At 39.4% G+C, this 12,923-nt stretch overlaps 1 protein-coding gene across 3 annotated transcripts in view; it reads right to left on the bottom strand.

Annotated features, from left to right (window-relative positions):
* CCDC171 (coiled-coil domain containing 171) overlaps positions 1-12,923 on the bottom strand; it is a 3,960,104-nt gene that overhangs the window by 3,252,881 nt on the left and 694,300 nt on the right. For all 3 annotated transcript variants that reach the window (XM_044061288.1, XM_044061289.1, XM_044061290.1), the window contains exon 8: positions 2,994-3,154. In XM_044061288.1, the coding sequence (XP_043917223.1) occupies positions 2,994-3,154 (161 nt within the window). The remainder of the gene's footprint in view (positions 1-2,993; positions 3,155-12,923) is intronic.

The following is a 12,923-nucleotide window of genomic DNA, read 5'->3' as shown; positions in this document are numbered from 1 at the left end:
TGATTTGTTCCAATTTGTCAATGAATGTAATGAGGTTGACCTGCTAGGCTTAGTGACCATGGATGTCATATCCCTGTTCACATGCATTCCCAACAATCGAGGTGTTGAAATGGTCAAAGACTTACTATGTGAGACGCTATCAGCCACAGAAGCTGATTTTCTGAGCCTATTACTTGAGATAGTCTTGGAGAATTATTTTTTCATCTTCCAGGACACTATTTACAAACAGACCACTGGCATAGCCATGGGCACGAGCTGCGCCAATACATATGCCAACCTAGTCATGGTGGCATGGGAGAGAGAGGTCTTCCTTGCCTGTCCCCTAGTCGTCTTCTACAGACGATTTGTGGATGACCTCTTTCTCCTTTGGCGTGGCACCCATGATTCCTTTCAAAAAATTTTTGCCAGTGTTAATGCACTACAAGGGTTCCTGAAGTTCACTATGGAATTTTCGATGACCTCGATTGATTATTTAGATGTCACCATATACAGGGAAGCCAGTATGCTCAAGACCAAAGTCTTTAGCAAATCCTGCTATATGGCATCATTTCTTTCTCCATATAGCATGCATCAACCTAGGACGTTTGACAATATCATCAGAGGCCAGGCATTGAGAGTCTCACGCCTGTGTTCAGATGACACATCTTTTCAACGTGAGCTATTGGTCCTGAAAGACCATTTCCGTAACAGAGGTTATGACCATGGTCAAATTGAGTATGCATGTCAAGGCGTTATTAGACTAAGGCATAGTATAGGTCAACCTTATTACTCAAACTATAAGCGTACTTCATTTCACACATTGCACACTGTTTAACAGACCCCGTTGGTAATTCCTTATGCCAAGAATTTGCCTTTAGTCCAGAAAGCGATATTTGACAACTGGAACATGTTGACTGTGGACAGTGACACACAATCAATAGTAGGAAATTGTCCTCGTTATGTGTATAGCAATGTTAAAAATTTGAAACAACATCTTTGTTTTCCATCTTTATCTATGTCCAACAATTTGACAACTAGTCTTCCATTTGGTACTAATAAATGTGGGCACTGTCCCCAATGTGCCTATGTCGACACTTCTAGACTTTTTCGAAACTCGAATGATGGTAGACTTTGGGAGATCAAATGCAACGCAGACTGTAATACACGTAATATTGTCTATGTGGCTACATGCCAACTTTGTTTCATGTTTTATGTTGGCAAATCAAATAGGTCATTGAGAGAGCGTATCCGTGACCATCTTTATTGTTTTGCCAGGCATGATGATTGTAGCGCCATTTCTAAACATATGCTTCTTTATGAGAACCATATGTTTCTATTCCAAGTTCTAAATGTCCAACCCATTAATCCCAGAGGTGGTGATTTGATTAATCTTACAGAAGCAGCAGAGACCAGATGGATCCTCCGATTAGCATGACATCGGGGGAGAGGTCTCAATGAGTCTGTTTCGATTAGACCACAATTAAAAGCTAGACCTATCAAGTAATTTGTTTGATGTGTTTTAATTTTTACTTTTTATAAGTAATGCATTAGATATATTTTTGACATGCAGTTACACATTTAGTTCTGGTATCTTTTACAGCATCATTCATTTATTTAATTGTGCTTATATGCATTACTAGTTTAACTAATGTCATGGTTTATTATTGGTCACATAATCCTTTGTAGTTTTAATATGAGCACTATTTTCAGACAGTGTAATATTAGTTAGAAATTAGTTTGTTATGAATTAGCTGAATTGTTAAGTACAAGCTTATTTAACTGTGTTTATATGCATTACTAGTCTTACTGATGTCATGATTTATTATTGGTCACATGATTTATTGTTCCTCTGTAGTTTTTAATAGTAGCACTATTTTCTAGATAGTGTTATGTTAGTTAGAAATTAGCTCATTATAAACTAGTTGAATTACCAGGTACAAGCTTCTGTTATGGAAACGATGTTGTATATCAATTCATATCTATGACAGCGATATGCTACTTTCAAGACAGTGAAACGTTAGTTAGATATTGCCTGCTATAAATCAGCTGAATTCGCCAAGAATATGTTATTTTTAAGACAGTGAAATGATAGTTAGATATTAGCTTGTTACAAATTAGCTGAATTCGCCAAGCATATGCTTTTGTTACGGAAGTCACGTCATTTGGATAATTTTTCTTTGTAATTTTTCTTTGTGTTTACACGCTAAGTCATTTCTATGACAGCGATGTACTATTCAGACATCGGCGTGTAATGACTTGGCTAAATTTGTTAAGTATATGACTTTGCTAAGGAAGTGACGCTATTTAGATAACTATGGGAAATGACGTTTTTTAAAGTTTGCACTGATTAAGCTCTCCAAAGAAGTCCTTGCATTTTCTGTGAAGTTCTAGTAAGTGCATTTCTGAATGTGTCGTATGGTAAAAAATAAGCAAATAATTTTCTAATACTTGACGAGTTTCACTTGGAACAATGCAGCTCTGAAATACTAAAAGATCAAATATGGGCAGGAATTGATCAGGTTTTTGACAGTTTATTTACTTGTCTGCAAATCCTTTTTTGACAGTGTTAGCCCTACTAAGCTAGTGGTCTCTTTTCAGGAAAGACCCGAAGTGGTACTTACACTGTTACAGGACATTCTGGCCACGGTATCAGGATCATTTAAGTCCAGTTGAGATAAACCAAGCAGGGGGTTCCTCAGTTTAACATCTCATCCAAAAGATGGCACACTCAGGAGTGAGGCACACCCCCTTATGCTGCACTGCAGTGGCAGCAGTCCATCAACCATGTATGGTCTTCTGCAACAAAGCAGAGTGCTACCTGCTGTGCCACTAACACTGCACTGACATATGCAGCTAAGCTAGAACCATGCATTCTCTAATCTTGTTGTATAGCTACAATTCTTGCAAAGTGTTCTTTGATGCAACACTTTACCAAACGGTAGAAGATTACAGTACAATTTTAAATGCATAACGCAAAATATGCTCTTAAACATAAAATAAAGAACAGAACTTACTTGTGTAGCTTTCCAGTGATCTCTAGCTGTTTCTTTTTTTCTCTTTCATATGCTTTTTCAACCTCTCTGAATTGTTGTTTGATCATTTCCAAATTAGAAGCCACTTCTGCATGACTGGCTTTTTCTACCTGAAGTGCTCCTTCAAGGTCACGAATCCGAAGCTACAAATTTAAAGGAAAAAAGTACCAAGAAGGGTTTGCTTACTAAAAGCAGTCATCAAACTATAACAGTCAATTTTTTCACATGGATACCTCACTGAATGCAATGATATATTTTCAAAGACATGGATGCAGTCATAATCATCTATCTTGGATAACTGCATGGTAGTTAGGGAATTGAGGAGGAATAAAACATGTAACACTGCTAAGTACAGCACTCTGTGAACATATTAAAGTTAATCAGTCATGCAGACGCACACTATATGTATATATATATATATATATATATATATATATATATATATATATGTATATAAAAACACATGCAGACACATACAAACAAAGAAAAATAGTAAGCACTACCCCCAAGTTCTGGAGTTTATTTATTAGCAAATGCATATTAATACCATAAGATCTTTGCACACGAAAGTGTTTTCTTGTTGCTTACTTACTTTTCTCTGGGTCTTCAATGAAAAAAGCATTGTTCCAACCTGTACTTACTGGTAAGCAAAGGCAGACAGATAAGCAGAGATGGACAAATAAAATATGAAGACTATAACATCAGTTGCTATCTGCAGAAGGTTTTAGATACAGACAAATGCTACACTCACTTTTTGTGTTCCTAGCATTATGTAATGGAACATGAAATAAACAGAAGTCATAACCAGCCACCTTACATTTTCAACTTAGAGTTTCTGATTCAAAATATCATTAAGAAGAAAGCCATAAAAAAACACAAGGAGTCAGATACCCAAGGAGACCAAATAAGTTGCTTAAACACTACTGTATTCAGTGTACTACTCTAGTGGACCAACAAACAAAATCATGATAGTAAATAAATAAAATTAAATTGATCCCAGTTCACTTATCTCAAAGAAAACATCTCGGGTTTTAAAGCTTAAAGTCAATGTAAACAACAACATGCACATTCTTAGGCTCATAGGCATTTCTATTAGTACTATAAATACCAATATAATAATAATAATAATAATAATAATAATAATAATAATAATAATAATAAAATAATAATAAGTATTACTAAGTATTACTTACATTACAAGAAAAAACATGTACAAGTGGCCATCAATAAATGTGATAAAGAACCTGTATAAGAAAATGTACTTTGATGCATAGTTACGACATCTACTTGGTTATTATCAGTGTTGTGCAGAAACATGTCTGGTTTATTCAAACATTTGATGGCAGAAGACAATAAATTCTACCTCCCCTCCATTTCTACTTTTCCCTGCTCATCTCTTCTCCATGTGTCCCAGTCCCAGTCCTCTTGAATGCCTCTATGAATTTCACCTCCACCACCCATTAAGATATGTCTTTTAATCAGATAGTAGCCGCCTTTATTCTCCAAGCCTGTCCAACTGTTTACATAGGATGTTGCTAGATGCAGCTACTGTCAACAATATTCAATGCCCACACTGAAACAGGAGAAACATTTATTTGATCTTTGAGGGAATGCTCCTCAGTGGGTCTGCAAATAGGATAACCTTCCCTCCTCTCTGAATCTGGTTATTGTCTGAAGCACAGTCATATGTCATGATGCAATAAAAGAATGCACCTGATCTCTGAGCCCACCAGTTCACCCCAACCAATAGGGAAGCCCATTTACACAAATCAAGGAAAATGCTGAAACTCTGACACATTGTACAAGGACGTAAAACTATATACTTGTCTGACTTACTGGGGACTATAAGGCACAGGGACATCCTCAGTGGGTATAAATCTGAGAAGCATCCCAAGCTGCAAACACCAAGTGAAGCAGAAGCAAGAAAACATCAGCAATGCAAAAGCTCAGAAAGGTGGCCCAATTCCTTGAGTCTGTCAAACTAATCATGACTGGTAAAAGGTGTGACCCTCCCCCAAAAAAAAACAATACCGGAAGCAGTCTTGGTGCTTTTGGAGCAGCATATTTAAATGCAGGATTCATCCACAAAGACAAGACAAAAAGTAAACAACACCATGCTTATCTACTGTAAACTCTTCTTTTCCTGGATCAAAGTAATTAAGAACAGCTGATCTGTTTTCCACAATTCATGCATTTACTTCAGCTAAAACCTGAAGTGGCAGAGCACATCTGGGATGTGAAGGGCTTTCTCTTGCAAAAATACAGTTGTGTAAATTCTTACCATAACAGTAGATGTCTTTCTCATCACTGTTGCAGTAGTCTTAATGTGAGGGAACTTCCCTGAAAAGAGTGGCCCAAGTTCTGGTCAGTATACCAAAGCCTTAAGTTGTTAAAGATACACCATACGTCACATGTATGTTCCCCACACTAGGCATAGGCCATAAAGGTGATGTCCAGATGTATCATGCTCAGAACTGAGAGCCCCAAGAGAAATGCCAGCCCTAGGATAGCAGAGGGTAACATACACATCCAGAGGGACAAAGGACCAGGGGGGGGGAGGAAGTGAATACTGCAACAGTGAAGAGAAGGACATCTATTGTTATGGTAAGATTTTACACAACAGTAATATGTTCTTCCATTTCACTGTTGCAGTATTCTTAACATAAGGGAGAGTGCAAAAGCTCGGGAAGAAGATGGGGGGGAGGAAGGGCCAGCAGCACCTTCTAGGAACCCATGAAGAATGGCCCTAGCAAAACCAGCTCTAGCTCTGGACATGACATCCAACTTGTACTGCTTGGTAAAGGTATGCACAGAAGTCCAGGTAGATGCCTCAAGAATAGAATTAGTATTCAAACCCTTGAAAAAAGCAACGTAAAAAGACACAGCCCTAGCAGAGTCAGCCTATACCATAGAAGGAAGGATCTTACCATGATAAGAATAACATCAAACCTAACAAGTGAAAAAGAGACAACTCATTCAACACCTAGACATAACAGAATTAGTACAAAGGGACACTCTGTCCTTATGAAAAACTAAAAAAATAAGGAACAGCCATAAGGGCTTGAAGCTCAGACACACATCTGGTAGAAGTAAGGGCTAACAAAAGAACAGTCTTCCAAGAGCAATGCTCTAAGGAAGCTGAAGCTGCAGGCTCAAAAGCAGCCTCTCTCAATTAATCCAAAATAAAACTAAGATTCTAGGAAGGAGGGACAGGCTTCCTGGGAGGTCTAATACTTAGAACACCTTTAAGAAACTGTTTGGTCTCGAACATAGAGGCCAAAGGAAGAGCTAAAGGCAGGCAAGCAGAAACAGCTGACAGGTGGGCTTTAATAGAAGAATACTCCAACCCAGCAACTGAGCAATTCACACAAACAAGAGAGAACTAAAGGAACATGCACAGTAAGTGGGTCCAGGTTACGAGAAAGACACCAAACAGAAAACCTAACCCATTGGACAAGTAGGATTTTCTAGTAGTGGGTTTCCTGGCCTCCTGCAGAACCCAAACCACGTCCTCAGAAAAAAGGTGCCTATAGGGAATCAAAATTGTATCACCCACACTGTCACAGCTGAACAGTGGACAGGTGGGGATAGATGAGAGATCCCTTGTCTAGTGTAAGAACATCCACCCTGTGAGGTAACTTGTGATGACTACCCTTGGCCAAATGCACCAATGCTGTCTGGGCCAAAAGGGAGTCACCAGCAAGATTGTGAGGGCATCCTGTTTTATCTTGAACATGACGTTTGGAATGAGAAGGGGGGAGAGAAGGCATAAAGAAATATCTGCTTCCGTGAAAAAGACATGGAAACCACCTTCCAAGTCAGAGGACATAGTGCCCTAGCACAAAATTGAGGAAGTTGCCTGTTCAGAGGGGAGGAAAAGAGATGTACTTGAGGAATACCCCACTGGTGGATAAAATACCCCACTGGTGGATAATATCCAAAAACACATCCCTGTGAAGCATCCACTCATGAGATTGTGTTATGGAGGACCTGCTCAGGGAGTCTGCCAAAAAATTCTGACTTGAAGGAATGTACACTACCTGAAGGGGTACTTGGTATGGAATAGCTAGCTCCCAAACCTAAAGTGCCAACCTTTAAAGATGGACCTTCTCCTCCTTGTTTGTTGACTCACATCACTGTGGTGTTGTCTGTAAAGATCTTTAAGGGCCCTGGAGAAAACAGAGGCTGGAAAACAATTTGAGCCAACAGAAGAGCTCTCATCTCCTTGATACTTATGTGGTCTTTCTGTTGCTGAGGAGACCAGAGGCCTTGCACCTTTAGGTTTCTGAAGGAAGCTCCCCCAACCTGCATCTGAGGCATCTGTGAAAAGCTCCTGAGAGGGAAGTAGGGGTTGAAAGGGGCACCCTGGATTCTAAGTCAGTTGGTGAATCCACCACTGAAATTCCAACTTGAGACATGGAAGAAGAGGAAATGGAAGCTATAGAGGACGAGAATACTGAAGCCAAACTGATTTTAGATACCACTGAAGCTTACTGAAGCTTTCTCAAGTGCACTTTGGAGAAGAGAAACATAGGGGTGTGGTGGATGCCATGAATCCCAAAGCCCTAAGAAATTCCCTGTCTGAAATCAAAACCAGAGGAAGAAAGGACTGAAAAAATGAGATCAGAGTCAAAGCCTTGGGAGGAGGCAGGGATGCTAGTCATAGGAACAGTCTGTATCCTGCATCCTAGACAAACATGATCCTGTGACAGGGATAGGAAGGACTTTTTAAAATTTACAGTCAACCCCAGGCTTTGCAACAGAGTCATGACAAACTGGAGGTGCTGTAAATGAATCTCTGGAGAGGAGGTTTAAATAAGCAGGTCATCTAAATAAGGAAAGATCTGAATGCCTTTGAGTCTGCAAAAAGCAATCACAGGAGCTAGACATTTGGTGAATATGCTTGGGGCAGTAGAGTGGCCAAAGGGCAAAGCAGAGAACTGAAAATGCCAGGAAGCAACAGAGAAAAGTAAGTACTTCCTGAAAAGGGGATGAATAGAGATATGGAGGTAAGCACCCTTGAGATCCAGAGAAACCATAAAAGCCTGAGGAAGCAGCAGAGGTAACAAAATCTGAAAGGATAACATTTGAAAAGAAGGAATCTTCAGAAAGGTATTCAGGTGAGAAAGATCCAGAATGGGTGTCCAAGTGCTCTCTTTCCTGGGGACCAAAACATTCTGGAATAACACCCCTTCCCCTTTGAGCAGCTGGAACCTCTTGAATAGCTCCCAGAGTCAAAAGACACCAAAACACCTCTGGAACAAAGTTCAGCTGGTCTTGAGGTGGCTGAGGAATGTCCACGAAAAGGGGAAGAGGTTTCCAAACCATGAAATACACTTGGTGATTGACAGAAATAACCCAGAAATTGGTTATGCTTAACCAGACAAGAAGAGACAGAGAAAGATGATGGGAAAGAGGAATGTGGCTGGGAAGAACCAGGTAGTCAGATAGCACCTGGTTTATTAGGAAAGGAAGGCTTCTGAGCAGGAGGGGTCTGGATAGACTTAGCTGGGGGAGCCGTCCTACCACCCCCTTCTTGCCTTTAGGAGGAAGGGCGAGACTGCTTTCTAACAAAAGTCGGTTTATTGGGATAGTTTTTCTGGAACTTGGGCATAGGGGAAACAAAATTATGTTTCAAGTCCTGTAATTCCTTGCCTTTTTCCTGCAGGGACTTGAACAAATCATCATCAGCAAGACCAAACAAAAATTTGTTGTCAGAAGAGTGTCCATCAACTTAGCCTTAATATCATCAGGCAGAGGTTAAAGCTGTAGCCAGGAATACCTCTAACACAGAGCCAAAAGAAGCAGCTGCTGCGTCAACTACATTTAATGGAATGGGGAGTTACCTGTGAAGAAGTCCCCAACTGGAACAAGGCAGAAGTTTTTCCCTCAGAATCAAGAAGGTCAGAAATGACAACCTAGCAAGCCTGAGAAAGAAGAGCAAAAATAAATCAGGTAACATGAGTCTGATAATTAACAGCCTGAAAAACAAGGGTAGCTGAAGTATAAACCTTTTTTACCCACCCTTCCATAGTCCTGCTGTCCTTAACAGAAGGAAGAAGCTTGGTAGAAGGCAGCAATTTAGGCGGCTTGTCAGCTGCCATAGAGGCCACCAAAGGGTCAGCAGATGGACATTTACAAAGGAATTTTCAGTCAACAGGCACTTTATAGGACTGATCAGGTTTTTTAGGAGCAGGGGGCTGTGAATTCGGGAGCCTGAGACACAGAAGAAAAGGCAACCAATAGAGCAGCCAAAACAGGAGGAACAGCAGAGGGTCTAGGAGACTCCATCTGAAGGAACTCCTAATACCTTCTCTCAACTTCAAACACTTGAGCACAATCACATTTAAACAATTCCATCATCCTGGAAATAGTATTCACAAAAGGAGATCCAGGACCAACAGACTCCTCTTCCTTAGAGCCATAATCCAAAGAGGAAGAAATCTGAGTAGAATAGGCCAAGGATTCCTCATCAGAATCTTCTTCTTCAGAGGAATCCTGTTCCCTAATTCTCTTGAGGGAGGAAGATGACTAAGGGGGAGCCAGGAAAGAGATTCCCTGAGGAGCTTCAAGGCTAAAAGACCACTGAACAAGCCCCGTGTAAACTTCTGCCATTCACTTGGGAGGGTCCTTGGCAGCAGGAGAGATCTGTTTTATTTTTTGCTTCTTTTTTAAGGGGTCATCCACCTTATAAAACTTAGAAGGCTCTGATATTAGTCTACATTCAATTATTGTAGTCAGGATTTCCTCCCGCACCAGTATCCGAGGAACCCCTCAGAGGCCCTTTGGTGATAATCAGCCATGGTTACCCCTGAACATCCAAAGCAGACATCTGCAAGGCCTCCAAGGACGTGCAAGAAGCCAGATCCATACTGGCCTCTGAACCAGTCATGGCAGAGGAATCCAGCACAGGAACCAGATGATCCTCCGGGGTTTCACCAGCCTCAACAGAGATGTACAGCGAGGCGGCACAGCAGAAGAATCTGACCTGGCTTGAAGTACCCTCCATAGCATCTTTCACTAAAAGCTTTAGACAGTAGTTCTCAAGCTAGATGGCTAGGGATGAAAGGTGACTACATAAGGTCTTTAGGACAAAAGCCTGACAACTAGTACAAGACATATGGTTGTGAGAAGCTCCTAAACAAAACAAGCATTGCTTGTAAAGGTCTTTATAGGGAATCTGTCTACCACACTGGCATTTATCTATTCTGGATGACATGAAACCCCACAATAACATAAATGCAAAAGAAAAGGATAAGCTAAAAACCCTAACAGGGCACTTATCTGAAAACAGCCAGGTAATCCAGCAAACAACTCGAGCAATCAGCCCAACAATCAAAGATGGCGTTTGGGCTGGCAGCAGAGAAACTCCAGAGGATATGTCCAGATGTCACCTTTATGCCCTCCATCTACTATGGAGAGCATACATGTGCTGTACAGCATATATTTAACAACCTAAAGGCTTTGGTATACTGGCCAGACACTTGGCAGGGTATCCTTCATGTTAAGAATACTGCAATAGTGAAATGGAAGGACATCTATCTCTGGCCAATTTCTGTCTCCACAGAGAAAACAAAGAGACAGATGATAAATAAAAGCTATACTAAGCTGAGGTAAATGTCTTTTGCATAAAAAAATGTAAAAGCTGCACAAAACTTAAAACTGTTAGTTCTATACAACATGAGGCAAAGGTATTTATAAAGCTCTTTAAGAATCATAGACTATTTTCTGTAAACTGTACTAAAACTATTAAAAGGTCATATGATTTCAGAGAGAACCCCTCGCAACAGAGCCTTTTTTTTCTAACTCTGTCATTTCCTGCCAAAGACTATGCTGACAATACATGAAATGCAAATGAATTTGCAGAGGAGTAATTTTGCAAACAATATACTTACAATTTAATAACTAAATCAAAAAGGAAATTGAGAAACCAATGACTCAATGAAAGGGGGATTTTCTAAAAAAATTACTGGGCAATTTCCAAATAATGCCTTCCAAGACACCTCTGTAAACTTTCAGCAAGTAATGGGGCTCTTCCAAATTCACAGGGCAACAGCTCACAGTTCAGCTATTCTTTTGCCTTATTCCTGGAGTGTGCATATTGGATGCTTGTCCAAAGTCATTGAGATTATTGTCTGTAATTCTGCCTCTATTTGCAGATGTTAAATTATTATAAAAAATGCTAGTCATAGACAGTCAGCTAATGGTACTAACAGAAGGACCAAGTAGCTAACATCTATCAATTTAAATCTTATATTCTGTATTTCCATGTACATAATATGTCTGCTTGTATGTTTGATTTCAAAGTGCACTACTTACATTTTTTGATAAAACAATTTAATTTTGCAATTTCAGAACCTTGTGGCTAGTTGTTTATATTATATAAAACAACGAAAACTGTGAAATTATTAACTGCTGGCATATGCTTTTTGGAAAGTAACTACTTTGTTATAGCTACCATTACCTGTTGCACTTGGCTAATTTTAACAGAGTTTAGTAACTAACTTTTGGTGTGCCAGTAAGTCTGGCTGGTGGTAGTATGTTACCGTAAAAGTGTGTGTGTGTAAGTTTCATTTACTATAAGTAAGACAGCACTGAAGAGCACAAGCCTTACAGTAATGTGAGTGGATTTGTGGAAAGCCAGTTTTTAATCCTCATTTCATCTGTACAGTGCAAAACTTGTCTGGCTGTGGAATGACCTGGTCATAGCCTGAGGTGTGATAATGCGAGGTATTGCCAGCTATGCCAGGAGAAGTAGGGCAGTGGATGTGTAACGTATGTCAGTACAGCTAGCTGGAATTATGTAAAGAATTACATGTCATTTGTCTATCAAACTCATTTGTACAAATGCTTGTGTTGAAAATGTATTTGTAAAGCTGATCGTGGTAAAAATGTACCCAGTGACAGAAAAAGAAATACACCTTTATGTCAGACTGCATTACAACTACTGAAATTAATATTGCAATAGAGGATACTGGAAGAAAAGAGGTTAAAGCTCAGCTCCAGTTAAATTTGAAAAATAGTATGAAATTAAATTACTTAATTTAGGCAATAAATTGTATGCTACAGTTCTGATAGCAGCCAGAAATAAAATGTCTGTGCCAGAGAATGGTTTATTAGCACCTGTAAGAAGAGTGGAAGTGTTTTATTGTTTTAGGACTTCCAGAGGCTGCAAAAGATCTTAGCAAAGCTCTACCTGTGTGTACGGTAACACATTCTGATTCATTTTCCAGTAATGGGGGTAGTACGGGAACCAGAAGTCAGATGACCAGATGTATGTGATGTCATCCTGTAATTCACAGCAAAAATTATGTTTTAATACAAGATGATACTGAAGTCCCAGATCACTCTATTTTTGGAACCTGACAAAAAAGGACCCATCACCTACTTCATCTAATAGTATGAGAGTACATCAGGGTTAGTTCTGTTTGTTGTGGTTAGTTAAGGACTGTTGTGTTGTTTTAATATGTTCTCTGTTTGTATTTTCTGTGATTTATTTTGAGTGAAATTAGAGTAATGTTTTTTCATGTATTTTTTTTTGTTATTTATTTTTTTATTATTAAATATATTTAAATTTATTTATTTTGTTTGTTGCTTTTTAGCTTTAATTTTATATTTATGCTACTATGTATATGGTATGAATTTATACACACCTACTCTGAAAGCCTTACTGAACTGGTACTAACTATAACTAATATTAATACTAATATTACTAGTAAATATAATTGGGTACCCTCAGTAAGAGAGTAAGATGTAACTACCTTATAGTCTGTTGTAGGGGTAAGTATAGGTATCTGGGCAGCAGGGGTGGTTGTGCTAGTAAATCTGTGCCAGCCTTTCCCAGGTGTGTGTGTGTGTGTGTGTGTGTGTGTGTGTGTGTGTGTGTGTGTGCGCGCGTGTGTGTGTGTCTGT

The sequence above is a fragment of the Protopterus annectens genome, chromosome 2.part0 (genome assembly GCF_019279795.1).
Source record: "Protopterus annectens isolate FY-2018-M chromosome 2.part0, PAN1.0, whole genome shotgun sequence".
NCBI classification, from domain to species: Eukaryota; Metazoa; Chordata; order Ceratodontiformes; family Protopteridae; genus Protopterus; species Protopterus annectens.
The sequence above is the reverse complement of the archived record's forward strand: the minus strand, read 5'-3'. Positions and strand labels throughout refer to the sequence as shown.